A 20588-nucleotide genomic window follows, 5' to 3' on the forward strand; every position below is an offset into this window, starting at 1 on the left:
CTTCTCTCTCTGAAATAAATAAATAAATCTTTGAAGAAAAAAAAAAAAGACTGTGTTGTCTTAAAGATTTTCATAGAATTCTCCCTATTTCCCCTTGAATTTTTAACAGTTGAAAATGACTTCCTGCATTATATATATACATTATATATTATGAACTGTTCCTTATATAGACAAACGTTTTCTTGTCCCATACGTCTTGAGTGACCTTTTATCAGAATTAATACTGCAAGTCACCGAAACTCAAAAAAGTTAGTTGAAATGTGCGACCCTCTTATTTTACCTTTGCTACTTTACCTGGCGTTTCATGTGATATCTTTTTTTTTTTTTCCCTTTTCTTTGCAGTTTGCCAAGGCACGAGTAACCGGCTCACCCAGCTGGGCACTTTTGAAGACCACTTCCTGAGCCTTCAGAGGATGTTCAATAACTGTGAGGTGGTCCTTGGGAATCTGGAAATTACCTACATGCAAAAGAATTACGACCTTTCCTTCTTAAAGGTTAGTTCTATCAAATTGACCATCTTACCCAAATAACGATAAAAAGAAGTATAACCTCAGTGTATTTGCTTTCACTCTGGCAACTACAAGTCCTGGGGAGCTACAGATGCCAGTTTTATCAGAAAACCACTCTTCCGGCTAGTGTCAAGTTACAGCTATGAAATAATACAGAGAAACAGGCCGGCCTGGCTTTCCACCATCATCGTACACCCTGATACTAAACGTCTAACCATTGTCTTAGCTGTATTGGCTCTTTAATTGGAACTTTATTTTTTCTTAAGATTTTATTTATTTATTTGGCAGACAGAGATCACAAGTAGGCAGAGAGGCAGGCAGAGAGGAGGAAGCAGGCTCCCTGCCAAGCAGAAGAGCCCGATGTGGGGCTCGATCCCAGGACCCTGAGATCATGACCTGAGCTGAAGGGAGAGGCTTTAACCCACTGAGCCACCCAGGCACCCCTAATTGGAACTTTAAAATAAGTTCCACTTTGTAGCTTTTTCCTGTTTCCTTGGTATTCCCTCTACACCACTTCACACATTTCCCAAATATTTCACAGCAGGCTCTAGTGAGCCAAAAGGACCCAGCTCTGAAGGCTTCAGAGTTTGGTCCTAGCTGAATTGGTCTTCTGGGTTATTATTTTTTTTTTCTAATAAGAAAGCATGCAAGACAGATACAAAATGAATTAATAAAATGTTCTCTTTTTATTCTGAGTGTCCCAAAACCACGTGAAATGAGAATTACAGCATTCCTGAGTAACGCACCTCGCCCTTCATTCCTGCCAGCAGGCTCAAGGGCCAAAAGTGTAGGAGTCACGGAAATCCTGTCACCCCTCCCCCACCCACATCCCCACTGTAGTCCTCTGCCTGCCTTATGTCCATCGGTCACTCGTGCGCGTGGTTCGCTCAGGTGCCCTGGGCTTCCTGGACGCGTGCTCGACCTTGCGTTCCGGAACTCCTCACAAGAGAAACACGTGGTCCCGTTCTGTCTCCTCAGACCATCCAGGAAGTTGCCGGCTATGTCCTCATTGCCCTGAACACCGTGGAGAAGATTCCCTTGGAAAACCTGCAGATCATCCGAGGAAACGTGCTCTATGAAAACATGCATGCCTTGTCCGTCTTATCCAACTACGGCACGAACAAAACCGGGCTGCAGGAGCTTCCCCTGAGAAACTTACACGGTGAGAGGCCCCGGGCGCGGGGACACTGTGGCTGCAGGTGCTCAGCGAACCGGTCACCTCTCTCTGTGCCACTCAGAGAAGTCTCGTATCCGTCCAGTACAGATGCTCCGTGTGCTAGCTACGTGCCCGAGACAGTAGGTGGAAGTTAAAGAAGACGGTCAGTGATGGGAAGGGACGATTTAAGCCAGGTACCACTTGCCCTGTATCCCTGAGGAGATACCCAGAGAGTTAGTAAGAAACGGCACTGGTTCCTGGAAACAGAGACCAGACGACCTTGGCTGGGCTTCTGGCTCTCTGTGCCTAGGGAGGGAGTAAACGGCCGGTCCTGTTACCTGGACCTCGGGTATAAGGGACATGCATTAAAAACCTCCCCTGTCGGAGGCCGCTTTCAGAGTGATGCTGTCACACAGAGCATGACTTAAGGACAGAGACATTGACGGGAAGGACAGAGAATGACGGTGTTGCAGAGTTTGAATTCCCGTGAGTGGGATGTTCATGAGGGTCCTCCAAGTAGAAGCTAAGGAAGAGGGTGGGAGAGACAGACGTTGATTTAAACAAAAGTGAAGATAACAGAAGCGTGCCCCTGCAATGTGGTGGGTGCGGCGCTGGTGCCGGCCCTGTTACTTCGGGAACATGAGGCCCAGCCCGTTCTGCATTGCACGTGTTTACACTGCCACCGTCTCGCACATAGGTGGCAAAGTGATCCTCCTAAGGTCCCAAATTCATTTAAAAAAAAAAAAAGGCCAAAAATGGCCACTGGCGTCTTTACCTTTCCCCCGTGCTATGCAGTTGTGATGGGAAGGGGGCCCACCAGGAAAGAGGGGGTGCCAGCAGAGGGTGCAGAACAGAGGGAGTCCTGGGAGTGGTCGGAGCCTGGCAGACAACAGCACTGGAATGAGACAAGGCGTCCAGACCCAGACTCCAAAACGGCTGGCACAGACTAGAGTCGGGCTCCTGGGTTTGGCCATCCTATGAAACGGCCCTAAGACTTGCCACCCAGCACAGTAGGTACTCACAGCACCACGCACATAGTTCGCGTTTATGCTGATACTAATTTGTGCTATTTACACATTTTGCAAAATGGCATGTGCGTCCAGCATGCCTCAATCTGCCCGTCCGGCCTCATGCTCTGTCGCAGTGACGGGCAGGTGCGGTTAAGAGCGTGGACCCGGAGCCAGACTGTCTGGGTTCCAGGCCTGGTTCCACCACTCCCCAGCCAGATGCCCCTGGAGCGGGTTCTCTCTGTGTCTCAGCTTCCTCTGCTTTAAAACTGTGGGTAACAATGGTCACACACTTCCTGGGCATGGGGGGGATTCAGGGAATCACTATGGAAAAAGCACTGAGGAGTTCATATTCCCCTTGTTGGTGTTCTTTCCGCTTCGGGATGGGGTTGGATGCGTGCACGTGATTTCTTGTGATCAAATAACTATTTTAATGTGAAATTTTCCATCCTAATCAAGTACTGGTGCTAAAAATCAACTCAGTGCCCACCACAAAGAATAAAATCATTAAGTACTGAAAGTAAAAATAGAAGAATGACGGCACCCAGGCCGATGGCCTCTTTCTCTTCTAAGCTACCCAGTCAGGGGCACCCGAATCGTCTAGCACCTTTGCTGACCTTTTACTTCTCACCATGGCAGACCGAAGGTGTTCTGTAAGGCCCGACCACAAACACTCTTCTTGGCACCTCTGTCTTCACGAGGGTCACAGCAGCCTTGATGCCCCTACTTTGTGGTTCCGGTTCTGACCTCCCATTAGAGATTTACCCTCTTGACTCTGGCTGCCTCCTGACTGGATGCCCTCTCCTGATTGTCCTGCTGTCATCTCTGACTTTAAACCCAGCACCCCACAGTTTGGCCCTTCTGGACCTCCCTGCCTTCCTTCTGCGGTTTTCTCCACCGTCCGCCGGGGAGAACGCCCACCTGTCCCACCGACACGCATTGGCTCGGTCTTCTGGCTTCAGAAAGCCTGCTGTCCCCTCCCCCCCGCAGGCCACACGATGCTCCGGGAAGTGTCGTTCTCTTCGACAGCCTCGGAGCTCCTCCTGGGGAGGACCCCCTCTTTCATGTCTGTGCTCTGTCCTTGGGGCAGGTCTGCTCCCTGCCTGAGGAGTTGCTGGGCGTCATCTACCTGGTGGGGTCCTTGTGACCATTAGCTAAGCTTGTGTGTTTCAATAAACCAGCAGAGTACCTGGCTGTGTCCTGCGTCCCGCGGGGTCTCGGGTGGGGCACGAGCTTGCCAGCCACATGACCCCTCGGGCTCCCCTGGCCCGTCAGCTCCTACATCCAGTTCACCCCTGCCCGCCCCCAGCTGCGGTGTTTGTGCACAGAAGTCGGTCAGGAACCGTTTCTGTCGGCTGGCGTCCAGGCGGCGCTCTCCCTACACTCATGCTTGCCTTTTTCTCATCATTCCCGGTTTTCCATCTTGTGTCATTTCTTCCTGTGAAACATAGTCTTTCCTGCCAGTGGCATTCCTGGCGCCTGTCCTCTCCTCCCCGTAGCTAGAGAGCCTTCTCCGTGCCCCCCCTTCACTCCCCGGCCACCGTTTCCACTGAGGACCTCACAGCGTCAGCCCCTTCTCCTGGCCTTGCTGGCCACAGTGCGTGTCTGCCACGCCCCTCCGCTCCAAGTCCCCACTCACTTTCACCCCACACAGCTTCCTTCCCTCCCGTATCTCTGCATTCTGATGGTTTGTGCTCCAGGCCAGTTTCATGGGGAAAGCCCAACTCCTCTGTGACACTACCACCCCTCATAGTTCAGCTGCCTCCCCCACCCCTGCCCTTGCCCGAGCTCTGTGGGGGTCCTGCTTTAGCAGAACTCCAGAGGTAAAGAAATGCGTGCGTGCTTTGTGCTTTGCGGGAGTTGACAGACCTGGCCCTGTGGTCACCGAGGTTCTTTCCCTGCACAGAAATCCTCCAGGGCGCCGTGCGCTTCAGCAACAACCCTGTCCTCTGCAACGTGGACAGCATCAAGTGGCAGGACATCGTGGACGACAGTTTTGTAAGCAACATGTCAATGGACTTCCAGAACCATGCGGGCAATTGTAAGTGCTCCAGAAAGTCCCCTCTGCCTGTAGCTCCTACGGTTGCGGGGTGGGTGGGGGGAGGTGGACACAGAGTTATAGCATGTTGGGCGTTGGGAGTGTGACAGAGAGCAGATTAATCTAAACCAAAAATAAGTAGTAAACAATTGCTCTGCCTGCTAGAAGAGTGCTTATTCAGGACCTCGGGGAAGCCGGTCTCTCGTGGGGACAGTCGGCGTGCCTGCGAACTGGGCAGATCACCCCCTACCACGACAACGGAGCCCTCGTGTGGCTGCTGACAGGAGCCGTCAGTGCTGGCCCCAGGGGCCTCTCCCATCTTGCCCAGAGGAGACAAGCCACGCTTTTGTGTGCTTCCGACGGGCTGCTGAGCAGTGCCAGGCCCTCTGGAAACACGGGAGGCTGACCTTTGGCCTCCAACAATAGAGCCCCAGCAAAGTTGGGCACAGTGCACAGCGGTGGGGGTTGGGGGGCTGTTGGTCCATATTCCCCTTGGTGCCCATAACCTGGTCCCCGCCATTCATCGGCGAAGCGGCCCGTGCCAGAGGGAGGCTGGCGGGGGGCCAGGCTGTAGGTCAGGGCTGCACCACTTGGACCCTTGGCAACACTGTGTGGGAAACTCTGAAGGCACATGCTTACAGTTACCAGGCTCCTCTTTAACTCCCCCTCCCTGGTCTCCCTGGTCTTTCAGTCCTTTAAAACAAGTCATCACCGTTTCCTGCTTCTCTGTTTCCCTAAACTGTGCATTGCATACGCGTTTCTGTGCCGGGGGTTTCTTTGTGGGGTTTTGTTGGTTTATTTATTTTTGGTCTCAAAGAATCTGGAGCTCCTGTGGATCTTCAAAATTGACTAGAACCCCCTTCTGGTTACTTCATTGTATCTTATTTTATTTGTTTATTTGCTTATCGTACTGAAATACCCTTAACATGAAATTTCCCATCTGAACCATTCTTAAAAATGGTACAGTTCGGTGGTAGTAAAAGTACATTCCCGCTGTGGTACAGTCATCACCGCTGTCCGTCTCCGGAACTCTTTTCATCTTGCAAAACTGAAACTCTGTCCCCGGTCCACAGGAACTCCCCCTCCAACTCCCCCAGCCCCTGGCAACCCCAGGCTGCTTTCCATCTCTATGAGTGTGACTGCTCTAGGGACTTCACAGAAGGGGCGTCACAGAGTCCTTGGCTTTCTGTGACTGGCTTCTGTCACTTGGGTTACTGTCTTCAAGTTTCCTCCATGTTGCAGCACATGTCAGAATTTCTTACCTTTACATGGATGAGGAGTAGTCCGTTGTCCACTGGGGGGATATCTGTGTGCACGTGTTCTGTTGGTCCGTTCATCAGCTGGTGAGCTCTTGGGTTGCTTCCACCTGTTGGTGGTTACAAATAATGCCGTGAACTTGGGTGTCGAGCCCCTTTGTCTCCTAAATACAGGATTCCAACCGATGGTCAGTGTGGCAAGAAACTGCAGACTTTATCCTATAACGCAAAATTTTGTATTATCCATGATGTCCGGCTTAACCTTTCCTCAGCTGTCTGATGGACAGACAATGGGGAGGTTGAATTGTGGACATTTATAACAACACCCAAAAAACGGACACTGGACGGCTGTGAGGCTAGGATGGGTTTGCCATAAACTAGAACCAACAGCCCAAATGGCACACCTGTCCTCGTCACACCAAGACCATGAGGAAGACCCTGAAAAAAAAATACTGGGAAGGAAGGCTCTTGCAATAACAAGATTCAAATAAGACAAGACTATGAACTGTAAACCAGTAGAGTGCTGGGTTACGAATAGACACTAAAGAATAAACCAGAGACATAGAAGAGAAAGACAGTAAGAATAAGCCTCACTAAATTAAATGTCCATAGGGGAGCCTGGGTGGCTCAGATATGATCTCAGGGTCCTGGGATCGAGCCCCGCATTGGGCTCTCTGCTCAGCAGGAAGCCTGCTTCCCCCTGTCTGGCTGCCTGCCTCTCTGCCTACTTGTGATCTCTGTCAAATAAATAAATCTTTTTTTAAAATTTAATTAAGTGTCCATAAAGGAATGACATTTCAAGCAAATGAGGAAAGAATTTATTATTCAGTAAATCGTTCCAGAGTGATTGAACTATTAAGGGGACGATATCAAAGTGCCAGAACTATAAGGGTTTTTTTTTTTTTTAAAAGAACAGTATCCACCTGCCACTTGCATTCTCCTCATTAATTACCCGACCAGTGACGAGGTGAGGAACCTGCCACGCTCCTGAGGGAAGGGAAACCCTGCCCGTGCCTAGAGCTTTTCAAGCTACACATGCCTTCTGAGAACTTGTCGCATTTCATTTTTATCCAGGAAAATCTCATCACGTGATTTAAGTATTTTATGGGCAGCGGATTTAAGAATCAAAAAGGTTACCCAGTGTGCCCCCATGTGATGTTACGGTTGATGTAGTTCGGAATTTGAAGTTCAATTAGGTGGGTTTCCTTAAGGGGAAATTAAATCAATCATCCGCTTTGCACACCAATACAAATTCCAAATCATATAATATACAATAAATTACTGAATATATGTGTAAGTGCTAGAAGGAAACATGAAGATGCTTATTGGTATTTTCAAGCTGAAGAAAAGCCCAGTCAGATGGCATACAAGAAAACTTCCCTATTAAGAAATCTTAATAACAAACAGGAAAATATTGTGCATCATCTGCTTGCCTTGGAAAGGGTTAATATTTTTGATAATATGATGGTGTAAAGTAGTCTTAGGTATCCCAAGAAGGCAAGCCTCCCAGTTAAAAAAAAAAAAAAGGGCCAAAGACATGAGCAGTTTGTGCTGCTCCAACACAGACACGATGCCTAAGAAATAAAGTAAAATGTTATTCCTTACTGTAACTTTAAAAAGGTCAAAATAAAGAAGCATCATTTTTGCCTTTACAAAAGATTTGGATTCCTTTCGACTTTTAGATACCTGGTTGAGGAGAGGTATTGAGAAGCAGAAGTCCTCATCCTCTTCTTGTGGGCAAATACACCAATAAAATACGGTCGGGGTAGAATTTTAGCAATATGTATTAAAGCTTTAAAGTGTGCACTCATCATGTCTAGGAATACGAAGAAAAAAATAATAAGGCGAGTGAAAAGCATAAGGATATAGAAAAATGCTTTTGTGCGAGAATACTCCTTGCAGCCTTACCTGTAATGAATTTTTAAAACAACTTACATATCTAAAAATAAGAGATTAGTTAAAGAAATGATGGTATAGCCGTGCTGTTGAAAATCATGTTACGGAGCACCTGGGTGGCTCAGTGGGTTCAGCATCTGCCTTCAGCTCGGGTCATGATCTCTGGGTCCTGGGATCAAGTCCTGCATCGGGCTCCCTGCTCAGTGACGAGCCTGCTTCTCCCTCTCCCTCTGCGCCTCCCCCTGCTCATGCTCTCACTCTCGCTTGCTCTCTCTCAAATAAATAAGTAAAATCTTTTTTTAAAAAAAGAAAATCATGTTATGTAAAAGGATATTTAAAGGCATGGAGAAATTGCCGTAACATTTTTATTAGCTTATTTTAATTATGATACAAAGTACAGTGTGACGTCAATTCATATACATGCATATACTTGTATATATATTGATTACTTCTCGATGATTCTCATTTCCTCCTCTTGCTTTTCTCTATTATCCATATTTTATGTAATTTGCCTACATTTCCTTTTTTGTAACAGAGGGTTAATAATAGAATTATAAGCAAACCTTGATTCATGGGTCAGCAGATGTTGTCTCCACTACAGGAAGAGGCCATTAAGCATTTTCATTGTAAATGTTTTTGTTTTGTAAACCCATTGCATGTTTATAAGGGGTTTGAGAATTATGAGGAAGGATAGGGTAAAGAGAAAAAAGATGCCTCACAGTCCAGACACAAGCACTTTCACCACTTCTGTGTACTGCTTTGTTCTTCCTGTCTCTCTGTCTCTGTCCCTCTGCTTCACAATGCCCAGCCCACGCCATGCATCTGGGGTTTGGGCTCCCCGTGACTCCTGATTCCTAGGAGCACCAGCACTGCACTGCCAGCCTTCCCCCCTGGGGTGATGGGAAGGATATTGCGTCTCATGAAAGGGGTGCCCGGGTTCCACAGTAACTTAGGAAATCATCAGCTCTTCCCATTTGAAATCTAGATTCTACCAGGAATTAAATTCTTCCTGACTGTGGGAGGCTTTGGGACATACAGGAACCCCTGTAGGTTCCCATATCTTTGCTGTGAAATATACCTGCACAGCTGATCTCTTTTTAACAAACTTTGGTGGTTGACCTGTTCTCTCAATCAATTTCTCTCTCTTTTTTAAGCTGACATATAATGTATTATTTGCTTCAGGGGAACAGGTCTGTGAATCATGAGTCTTACAAGTCACAGCACCCACCATAGCACATACCCTCCCTGATGTCCATCTCCCAACCCATTCTCTTTATACAGGTGAGAGGCTTTGGTCTTCAAGTATCTCCATGCTAGTAAAAACAAAAACACAACTAGTGAGATTTTAAAACCTCTGCAGCTATAATCTGTAGTTGATCCCTGCAAACACTGATTGATGGACATCAAATGTTTCCACACAGTAGCTCACAAATCAATAGCTAATGTTTAGCTGATCCGCAAGGTGACACACACTGTGAATATTTGACTCTTTTTTTTTTTTAAGATTTTATTTGTTTATTTGACAGACAGAGATCACAAGTAGACAGAGAGACAGGCAGAGAGAGAGAGAGGGAAGCAGGCTCCCCGCTGAGCAGAGAGCCGTTGCGGGACTCGATCCCAGGACCCTGAGATCATGACCTGAGCCAAAGGCAGCGGCTTAACCCACTGAGCCACCCAGGCGCCCGAATATTTGACTCTTTGAGCCGTGAACCGTGCCTCTGTCTGGCTTTGGGTCTAGGGGTCTTTATATGCAGGAGCCCAGGTCCCCTAGGATCACTGACCCTCAGGTCCCTTGAGATGGGCAGAGTGGGAATATTGTAGGTCATACCCACCCCACCAGACTGGACACCCTTAGCGCTGTTGGAGAGGCTGGAGAATTCTCCAAGCCTAAACACATGTGAAACCTGGACCGTTTGAACCCCAGTGTTCACAGCTGTGAGAAGTCGCTCATTACTGTCTGCCTCCATTTCTGCAGCTGAAACATAAATAAAAACAGAACGCGGTTCATCTTTTTTTTCTTCTATGAAAGTCTTTTGAGTCACCTTACCAACCAGCCAGCAACAGACAAATGGAGAACTAGAAATTTGGGAGCTGCTCCTTGTTTCTGGAATGTCACATTGCTCAGAGTCTTGCCTCCAGTTTCCCACCCCCTCACCCCACTGTTCTCTTCCCTGAGATATGAATTTTAACTATTACTCTTACATTTTAGGCCAAAAGTGTGATCCGAGCTGTCCCAATGGAAGTTGTTGGGGTCCGGGAAAGGAGAATTGCCAGAAATGTAAGTCAGCAAGCAGCATTTCAGATCAACGCGGGTCCACTTTCCTCCCCTTCCACGGAGCAGACTGTGTGCCTTTTCCCTTGGGAGACTCCAGAAGGTCAGATGGCAGCAGTCGAGAGAATGATGGTCTTGCCGATCTCTGTGCACGCGGTTAATCCACTGTGGGCTGGTCGGGGCACCCCGTCTGCCATAAATGAGCGGAAGGCAGCCACACACAAGCCAGCCAGTTTCTTTGAACCATGGGGTTGGCATATCTTCCTGGGAACAGAAGACTTGCCCGTGTTGCCTGTCCCCAGCCCCTCTGGTTTCCTTTCCCTCAGGGACGTGTCTACAGAAGCAAGAGCAGTACTTTGCAGGAGGGTTTTTCTCCAGGAATCCTCATTTGGGAGCATGGGCGGCCAAGGGATCTGGGGACGTCTGCCTCAAATTTCACCGTCTGACCTTTGGTTTAATTGTGATGTGACAGTTTCATCCTTTAACTCACCACTTTCTGGCAGGCACATTTGTTATCGGATGGCATTTTCCGTATCACCACAAACCTCAGTCCTAACTAGCGCGTAATTATTGAGCGCGGCTAAAAGTCTAGCCCTGACCTGGTCAGTCCTCCGAAGTGACTGAAAATCAGTGGGAAAAAGAGGCGGAATACAGAAGGGTCACGATTCTGGGGCGCCTGGGTGGCTCACTGGGTTAAAGCCTCTGCCGTCGGCTCAGGTCATGATCTCAGGGTCCTGGGATAGAGCCCCGCGTTGGGCTCTCTGCTCAGCAGGGAGCCTGCTTCCCTTCCTCTCTCTCTGCCTGCCTCTCTGCCTACTTGTGATTTCTGTCTCTGTCAAATAAATAAATTAAAAAAAAAAAAAAGAAAAAAGAAAGGTCACGATTCGGTGTGATTTGGCAGAACGTGAAGTTTCGCAGCCCTAACAAGCTGGGGAACTGCTGAATTCACCCCCCGTTGGCCGCTTTACCCACCGTTTTCAAGGGTTCTGCAGGGTACCTGAGGGGTGGCCCTTCCACCCTCCCTGGCTCTTGAGCTCACCGGTGACCTTTGCTCCTTTTCAGTGACCAAAATCATCTGTGCCCAGCAGTGTTCTGGGCGCTGCCGCGGCAGGTCCCCCAGCGACTGCTGTCACAACCAGTGTGCCGCCGGCTGCACGGGGCCCCGCGAGAGCGACTGTCTGGTAAGGCTGACCACCCCCACCCCCAGCCAACCACCCCCCGGGGGGCTTATCTTGCCATGGCTGAGAGGGGCTTCCTGTGGGAGAAATCACTAAATCACACTTGCGGGAGCACTGGCCAAGGGGACAAATCCCCCTCTATCATCTTGCCTTCGACACTTACTGGGTGACCTCAGGCAAATCCTCTGACCCCTCCGTGCCTCAGTTTCCTCACCTGAGCGTGATGCGTAGTAAACAGTGCCTTTTAAGTGCTCCGATGACACAGTGCACGTGGCGTCCGTGACCGGGGCCTGGGCGTGGGACGAGCATCAATACTAAATACGAGCTGTCTGTCCTTAGTGTTCTTCGTGGCCATCGGCTCTGTTGTCACACTCTCTGTCATTCCATCTCAGTCTAAACCCACGGAGTTGACACCGGAAGGCCCCTTAGCATAAATACACAGAGACGGTAAGGCACGTCCCTGGAGTCGCACAGACTTGAACGCGTGGCTGGAGCTCTTCTGACCCATCCCCAGCACAGCTCAAAGCCTCCTGCCCACCCCCGCCCCAGGGGGTCCCAGAGCACTGGGTCTGGTCCCTGTTACTGCAGAAAGCCCTGACGAAAGCCTCCTCGCTCCAGTGGGCGGTGGGCACTACCCGGAGGTGGCCCCCATAGTGTGCACCTTGGGCGTCCTAGAGACACGAGGGCTGGCAGACGCGAGCCCTGGACAGCCCCAAGTGCCAGGAGACGCCCATGGGCTCCAGAGGAGGAGGCCCACCTAAGGTGGGATCCAGAAGACGCCCGTTTCAGGGAGGCAGAGGTTGTTAAATGCCAGAGGCTGCATCCGACCTGGTTGGTCTGGGCTGGAGGGGAGACGGCCTGGGGGTCTTCAGGTCACCCGTGTATGTGGTCGGGTCGCCTCTGCACAGCAGCCTTCCCCAGTAGCGTTTTCTGCAGTTTGGCAACACATGCCAAAACCCATCCTTACGTGTCCCCTATGAGGGAGACCCAGGAGATTGAATTTAAAACTAATTTCCCTCCACAGGGACCCATCTAGCAAGTGAACTCCTTCATCATTTGTAAATAATAAAGACGTGGGTTTTTATCATCATAATCCGTAAATTATCACAGCTAGGACAGAACAAGAAAAATCATACTTTTAAGGTCTTTCCGACTCTTCTGAAAGTGCTTCACTAGGTTTGTGGGGCGGGAGGGCAGAATTGCTTGGTTTTGCTTTAATCAAATCCTGGACGTCAAGAACTATAACCCGAGCTTTGTGCTCCTGTAACAGGTGTGCCGCAAGTTCCGCGACGAAACCACGTGCAAGGACACCTGCCCGCCGCTCATGCTCTACAACCCGACCACCTACCAGATGGACGTCAACCCAGAGGGAAAATACAGCTTTGGTGCTACCTGCGTGAAGAAGTGCCCCCGTGAGTTCATCACATGCAAAAAACCCTTTCATTTATCAGGCGTCTCTTTCCTCTTTGTCTCCCCCTGGGATCCTGGAGTCCCTTGTCTTGGGGAGTCTTTGGGTCTGTGTGTTGGCCTCACTGTGAGGCAGGTCACCAAGTGCACGGGTGAAGAGTCAGGTCACCACCACGGTGACAGGCGATGGCTGGTGCTCTGCTGACCAGTGTCTGTTCTGGAGTCTGTGGGGGCCAGGACAGGGACTGAGGTCCAGCTATAATAGCTGTCCAGAATATTCGGTTGTCTGTTTGGGCCACTTCACTGTTCAGCTATTGTGCCCATCAGGTCTTGAAAAGACCTAAATGAGAAAGCGTGTCAGGAAACCTGCCTTCTTTAGTGGTTAAGATTCTGGTGAAAATTGTGCCTCTTAAGGGAACTAGAACTTCAGAGGAGTCCCTTTGTCTGTTGTTTGGTTTTGTTTGAATTGTTTTGGGTTGGCTTTTGCTCATTTGTGTTTGCATCAACAGGTGGCTCTAATGTTCAGGGAAATGATGATGGGAATTGTGTCCTCAGAGAAAGTGTAGAGTTGTCGAATTAAAGGAGCATTAGAAACCAATCTTGATTTCTAGGAGGGGAGATCAAGAGAAAAAAATTGGAAGCCCAGCTATGAGGGGGAGATTTGCCCGACCAGATTTGTGGACCCAAAAACTTTTTAAAATCCTATGCAGAAAAAAACACACACACACACACACACAGAATCGAACGAACTAACGTCTTACAGAATTGCCACAATGATGACACAGGTGTCGTCTTTGAGGGAGAGTTTAACAGGTAGAGTTTAAAAACCCACAGGAAACCAGAGCCTGAGAGCAAAGGCAAACAATTTATAGAATGAAAATCGCAAATGACTGGTAAATATGTTTGAGGACATACTTGGGGAAGTCAAAACGGGAACACATAGAGCCCCAAAAACATATTGATGTTTGTGTTAATGTTAAGACTAGTAAGTTACTCCAAAGGGAGGGGAGGCTTAGGAGATGGTGAACGTGCGTGGCTCGACGCAGAACCCAGTGGGACGAACCCCCCCCCCGGCCAAGGGAAGCTTGTCAGGCTGGGCGGGACCGTAGAAGGCAGCACGCTGGCCACGGGAATTCCATCCATCCTCAGATGTGGACTAGTGGGCTTTGATCAAGATCACTTATTTTAAATAAACATTCAGACTTTAACCACAGGTCGTGAAGGTCGAGTTGACAGAAAAATGAGCTGCAAAGACATGTTCCGAACCTGTGAGCAGACCCCAGGCTCTGTCTATCCCATCCGTTTCCTGCCTGTGATGAGCTATATTTCTCCGTACCGTGGTTTGATAAGCTGTTAAAACTCTTGAACTTGACTCCTTTTCTGAGGGCAACCTTTCATTCTTTGTCCTTCAAGTAAATAAAACCAGAGGGTTAGAGGCCCTTTTCATCGGCTCCTTTGTAGGAGAATATGAGGCAATTGTGTGAGGCCCAGGAACACCTGGTGTGGCTTTCATCACCTTCCTTCCTTGTCCCTGCAGGTAACTACGTGGTGACCGACCACGGCTCGTGTGTCCGTGCCTGCAGCTCCGACAGCTACGAGGTAGAGGAAGATGGAGTCCGCAAGTGTAAGAAGTGTGAGGGGCCTTGCCGCAAAGGTAGGAAGCCTTCAGGGTGTGGGGACAAGGCTTTTCGTCTGGTCACAAAGCTGGGGTCCACCAGCCCGCCCAACATCACAGTTGGAAGAGATCTGAGCTCATCTCTTCCTTCAGGCTCAGAAATTTCTTCCTGCCTTCATATCATGCCCTGTTCCTGGAGGCTCCTCAAGGCCAATTTACTCCTGCTTATTAATTTGCCTTTTACATTTTTTTTTTTTTTTTGTAAAAACTTCCCAACACCCAGAAATGTTGCAAGAGTAGTGCAGTGCACACCCGTATGCCTTTCACATAAATTCCCCACTTTGTAATGTTTGGCCCCATTGCTTTCACTGTCTTTATACTTGCGTCTGTACGTGTGTGCGTGCTTGGGCACAAGTTTCTTCTGAATTAGAGGACAGTTACAGATATTGCAACACAGCACCCCTACATTTGCCAGCATGTTTTCTTACAATTGGCAACATTCTCCTAAGTAATGAAAGACGAGTTCACATCAGGATCACTTAACATCAACTCAGTAGTCTTTTCTAGTACCCAATTCAACTCAGGCTTCCCCCTCCTGTCCCACGTAAGTCATTTTTAGCTTCTTCTCAGTCCAGAATCATGGGTTTCATGTAGATGTCCTGCCCGCGTTATCTTCGTTGGTCAATAGCTGTGTCTCAGCCCTCCTCCCCTCATTTGCTTTCTTCTGTCTTCCATGACCAGCCATGAGGTGTCCAGCCCAGGTGTTTTGCACGATGTCTCTCAGTTTGGCTTCATTGACTGTTTTTCCATGGCCGTCTTCCGGTTGGGTGTTTGGGACAGGAGCGTTGCCTAGGTCATGTTGATTTCCTCTCATTTTATCAAATCAGGTGTCATATGATGCCATGTTATTGCATTACTGATGGTGACAGATTAGATAAGATATCTTGGTGGGTATAAAAGAGTGGTTTTCTTTTTCTATCATCCCATTTATTTACTGACATTCTTTAAAAAAAAAAAAATTAGTTCCTATATGAGGTCATGGAATCTTCTTTATTCAGTTTCCTGTCTGTTCCTGTCATTCATTTGGGTACTTGAATTGTCCCACACATGGCCTCTCCAGATGCCTCCTGTGTCCCTTTCACACACCCCAGGTCCCAGTCATGTCTTCTACTCAAAAGATACTACCTAAACTCTGTACTTTTCTTCTTAACCTTAATAGGCCCTGGAAATCACTCCAGATAAAGTCATATGAATCTTCTTCATCCTGTGGTGCAGCTGTGTAGGCTCCCTTCTGTGGCTGTACCATAATTTATTCAATGGATCTCCCTTTATGTGGCCATTTTGACTGTTACACTCTTCTGCTATTACAAATGACATCTGAGTGTATAGCTGCTTACGTTGGGTGTCCACTTCCGGTGCCACCTTCCCTGGGGAGCCATCAGTCTTTTCAGTCAAAACGGATCACTCCCCTCTTTACTCACGTTTCACATTTCACAGGTGTCCCCGTGGGGCAGAGTCACCTTCCCTGTACCATGTCATTGAATTCTCCCGATGCCACAGGGAAGTCTGTTATTAGGATTCCCATTCTACAGATGAGGACACTGAGTAACAGAGAATCTCAATGACTTGCACACAGTTCAACAGCTAAGAATGGCAGTCGAGATTTGAAGTTCGTGCAGTCGAGGTCCCAAGCCAGACCCATGAGCTTGTGGGCCAAGTCCATGTCTTCCTGGTCTTGCAACTCCTTGGGGCAGTTGGGGCAGTTGGGGCAGGTGCCCTGATGGAAGAGTATCCTTTGGCTTCAGGAGACTGTCTGGCAGAGCAGACATGGAAGGAGGAAAATAAGAATGTGGGGTAGTACCGGGCACAGGGGAAGTACGAGAGAGAGGGTTCTGTCAGCATCCTCAAGTGGACTGATAGAATCAGAGATGGTTTTGGTTTGGTTTTGTTAATTTTGTGTTCAACAAACAGTTTGATTCGCCTGTAATTATCATTCCCTAATTTTCTATACATCCCCGATTCCGATCCTTTTGGCTACAGGGCAGTACCCCTGGGTAAGGAAGGTGGTGCCAGGGAAGTCTAGGGGTGCATATACAGTTGGTCTCTGGATTTAGGATTTAAGTAACCCCACCACACTGTCACGCACAAGCACAGAGAGAGAGCCTGAATATTCTCTCCAAACCATGGAATTCTCTGCCAGACCTGTAATTAAATGGCAAGTCTTCAGAGGGCCCCCTCATTCACCATTGTCAGCCAGACCCTGTGAATCCTAAAGAAGCCAGGCCCTGAGTCCCATAACCCCCGTGTGTTAGATGCAGCCCTAGAAGGCTGGTTGAGCCCTTCAACCCAGGACTCCTTAGAGTAGCTTCTCAGAACCAGAGAGAAACATGGCCCATAGGGTGAGCCTGGAGACCCAGTCTTGGCCACCAGAGTCAGCCATGGCTGGTTTCCTTACGAGCAACAAGGGACTCCTAGTGGAGTGGAGCGCAAGGTCATGGGGGAAGGGGGGTGGGAGGGGTGGCAGTTCTGGTGCAACAGAGCTTAACTGCTCCTCCTAGAACCCCTGGCGAGGAAAGAACAGGACCTTATCCTGAGCAATGAGATTTCCAGTGATTATACTTCAAAGTCAAGATAAGTCTGGAAGATAGGTACCAAAATTGCTCTGCAAATTCTAGAGGGAGAATTACAACAGATAAGCGGACTTTAGGGTGGAGATGGCATTTGAGATGGAAATTTAGGAGTGGATATAAATTAATAAAGGGGCTTGGAGTGTGGAAAAGGGCCTTTGAGACTGATGGAGCAATAGGACACAGATCAAAGCATTTGGTTCAAGTAAACACAGGGGAAGAAAAGCAGTTTATCTGATAAAAGTTATTATAGTATTCCCTATGACGTAATGTAAGACAGCCATTAAAAATCATGTTCGTAAATAGTTTTTATAATATGAGGAACATTCACAGCAGAAGATGTAAAAGAAAGAAAACACACAAAAACCCGACATAATCTGGTATGACATAACCCTGGAGGGTAGCTGGAAATAACATTTCTCAAAATATCCTGCAGTGGAAACTCTGGTCATTTTGGTCCCTTGATTCTACTTTGCAGCATTCTCAAATGAACACATCTTGCTCTTTTTAATAAAAATAATCCAGATCCATTGTTTCTTTAAAATAGACAATGAGGTGTGCCTGGGTGGCTCAGTGGGTTAAAGCCTCTGCCTTCAGCTCGGGTCATGATCCCAGGGTCCTGGGATTGAGCCCCACATCGGGCTGTCTGCTCAGCAAAGGGCCTGCTTCCTCCTCTGTCTCTGCCTGCCTCTCTGCCTACTTGTGATCTCCGTCTGTCAAATAAATAAATAAACTCTTAGAAAAAAAATAAATAAAATAGACAACAAGCTGTAACCCAGGTTAGGACCATACAAAGTGTTGAGTTTTAGTCAGAGGAGTGGCTTCATGAGAGCTGGGCAGAGGCGGCCCTGGCGTCGGCAGCCGGATCCCACTGCCAAGGAGGGATGGGGGAGAGCAATTGGGCTAAGTCCTAAAGTGGGAATATCGTGAGGAGGAGAATGCAAGCCCAGCTGAGGGCATCACCAGCTATGAGGCTGCCATCGTCTTCTCCAGCCACCCAAAGCCCAAGCCCTCACCCTCATTACTGGTACCAGCGGGCCTGCATTCCTGTCGAAGGAATGAGTGATGGCCTGCAGGGACGGACTCATGGCTACAATTCTCTTCCCGCTCTCCTCTACGCGGGGAACCCGAGCTCTTCTGAATTCAACATATGTGAAGGGAATAAACATCTCCCTTATCTTTACAGTGTGTAATGGAATAGGCATTGGCGAATTTAAAGACACACTTTCCATAAATGCTACAAATATTAAACACTTCAAAAATTGCACGTCAATCAGCGGAGATCTTCATATCTTGCCTGTAGCGTTTAGAGGGTAAGTAACAGAGGAAGAGACTGGAACAGGGAAACGCAAAATCCACTTTGTTCACGGGCAGACACGGTTAATGATCATTCTGTTACTTGTTTCAGTGACTCCTTCACGCGTACTCTGCCTCTCGATCCAAAGGAACTGGACATTCTAAAAACTGTAAAGGAAATAACAGGTATGTGCGGCTACCATGTCACATGAACATGAATGGGAAATGGGTGTTTTAGAGAGAGAACTGGTGGCTGCCTCTGCTTCTCTCTCAGCATCATAAAAACATTTCTTCTGAACTTCTACCATTAATGACTCGTGAGTTCTTTGATAGTTTTCATGATCGCAATTTCCCCTGCATGGAAGAGGTGAACACTTTAATCAGAGCCTTGAGTCATCCCTGTGAACATGTTTCATCCTCGTCTCCTCAGCCCTGGCCAGACGTCCTGATGACCCAGTGACGTTTGAGGGTGGGGGGAAAAGAAGGGCAGAACCCTGAGGGAACAACATAGGCTCTCGGGCCCACAGACTGGCCCTCATGTGCCTGCCCTCCCCCCTAAAAAGGGAGTAATTGAACCTAAATAACAAGACTGTTTTGAGGATTGGAATTAAGTAAGGAAAATATGTGAATCTCCTTCTGTGTGCTGATAGCTCAAACATGGCGGTTGCCATCAAGAGCAGAGAGGGTTAGGTTCATCAGCTTTGGAGCCCAGCCCAGCTATCAGGGCCATGGCACCATGGGATGGCTGTGGGGGAAGTTGGGTGGTAAGAGAGATGCAGCAAGGGATGGGAATTCTATAAGAGAGGCGGGTGCCCACTGTAAAATTGTGCCTTGGCTTCTATCTACCCATGGGTAGATTCTTGGTGAAGATAACAAAAAGAATCAAATCAAATCTTCACCTCTCCTGCTCAAATAACAATGTCTCAAGATTCCTAAAATGTCTCCTAAAGACATTTCTAAGTGGTGGGTGTCTGAGCCTTCCTCTTGCCTTTCTAGGGTTTCTGCTGATTCAGGCCTGGCCCGAAAACAGGACTGACCTCCATGCTTTTGAGAACCTAGAAATCATACGTGGAAGAACAAAGCAACAGTAAGTTGACCCTGCACAAAGCCTGGTAGATTATTTATTTATCTATTCTGAAGATAAGAGCCCATGAAGAGTTCGAAATTAGACTTACACAACTGTTATAAAGACCCTCCAGAGAGCTTGCACAATTGTTAACCTCTCACCTACACATGGTACGAGGACAAAATGGCGGAATTACCATCGGTGCCATGGTGTTGACTCCAGCACCAGACATCACTCAGATTTAGCCGTTTGCCTGTGAGCGCCATGTTGTACTTAGCTGTTGCATCTTCTCAGTCCCTTCTCATCTCTAACTGTCCCAACTTCTACTCTTATCCTTTATAGCCTTGACAGTTTTACCAAGTGCTGGTCAAACATTCTGTAGAATGGCTGATGTTTCCTCATGATTCGATTGAGGTTGTGCATTTTTGGCAAGAAGACCACTGAGGTGACATGTCCTTATGAGCACATCTTATCAGAGGGAGTGGAGAGACTTTTTAACAATAAGTGTTTTGTTCAGGATTGCCACTTTTCCAACTCTGACAAAAAAAAAAAAATCACATATAAGTATCTTTGGTACGGTAAGAGTAATAATGAGTTTTGTGGGGAAGAAGAGTTTGAGAATCTCTTTGTCAAACCTGCCTTAGAAACAGTCTGATGTGGGGGCACCTGGGTGGCTCAGTTGTTCAGCTTTTGCCTTTGGCTCAGGTCATGATCCCAGGGTCCTGAGATCAAGCCCCACATCGGGCTCCCTGCGCAGTGGGAAGCCTGCTTCTCCCTCCACCCTTCCCGCCGCTTGTGTTCCCTTTCTCTCTGTGTCGCTCTCTGTCAAAATTTATTTTAGGAGCGCCTGGGTGGCTCAGTGGGTTAGAGCCTCTGCCTCCGGCTCAGGTCCTGGGATCGAGCCCCGCATCAGGCTCTCTGCTCAGCAGGGAGCCTGCTTCCCTCTCTCCGTCTCTGCCTGCCTCTCTGCCTACTTGTGATCTCTGTCCATCAAATAAAAAAATTAAAAAAAAAACCTTAATAATCTACCAAAAAAATTATTTTAAAATTTCTAAAAAAAAAAAAGTCTGATACTTAGAAATATTACTCGTTAATTGACCCTAAACATGATATTCAATATTAAAGAATATCAGAACAAGTACACATAAAATATATATTGCTTTTTAAAAACCATCTTGGCTTTGCATCTCTGATACTAACTGCACAGAAAAACCCTTTTGTTCTGAGTTCTCAAAAATATTTCTTTTGCCCAAGATTAATGCAGA

The 20588-nt window shown here is 48.0% G+C and overlaps 1 protein-coding gene across 1 annotated transcript in view; it reads left to right on the forward strand.

Moving 5' to 3' along the window:
* Nucleotides 1-345: 345 nt before the first annotated feature.
* EGFR (epidermal growth factor receptor) overlaps nt 346-20588 on the forward strand; it is a 63904-nt gene continuing 43661 nt past the window's right edge. The window contains exons 1-10 of the mRNA XM_082691735.1: nt 346-494; nt 1488-1671; nt 4579-4713; nt 10072-10140; nt 11197-11315; nt 12583-12724; nt 14257-14373; nt 18148-18274; nt 18370-18443; nt 19254-19344. Coding sequence (XP_082547861.1) covers nt 414-494; nt 1488-1671; nt 4579-4713; nt 10072-10140; nt 11197-11315; nt 12583-12724; nt 14257-14373; nt 18148-18274; nt 18370-18443; nt 19254-19344 — 1139 coding nt within the window. The 5' untranslated portion in view covers nt 346-413. The remainder of the gene's footprint in view (nt 495-1487; nt 1672-4578; nt 4714-10071; nt 10141-11196; nt 11316-12582; nt 12725-14256; nt 14374-18147; nt 18275-18369; nt 18444-19253; nt 19345-20588) is intronic.

Source organism: Mustela nivalis, assembly GCF_964662115.1.
Source record: "Mustela nivalis genome assembly, chromosome: 12".
NCBI classification, from domain to species: domain Eukaryota; kingdom Metazoa; phylum Chordata; class Mammalia; order Carnivora; family Mustelidae; genus Mustela; species Mustela nivalis.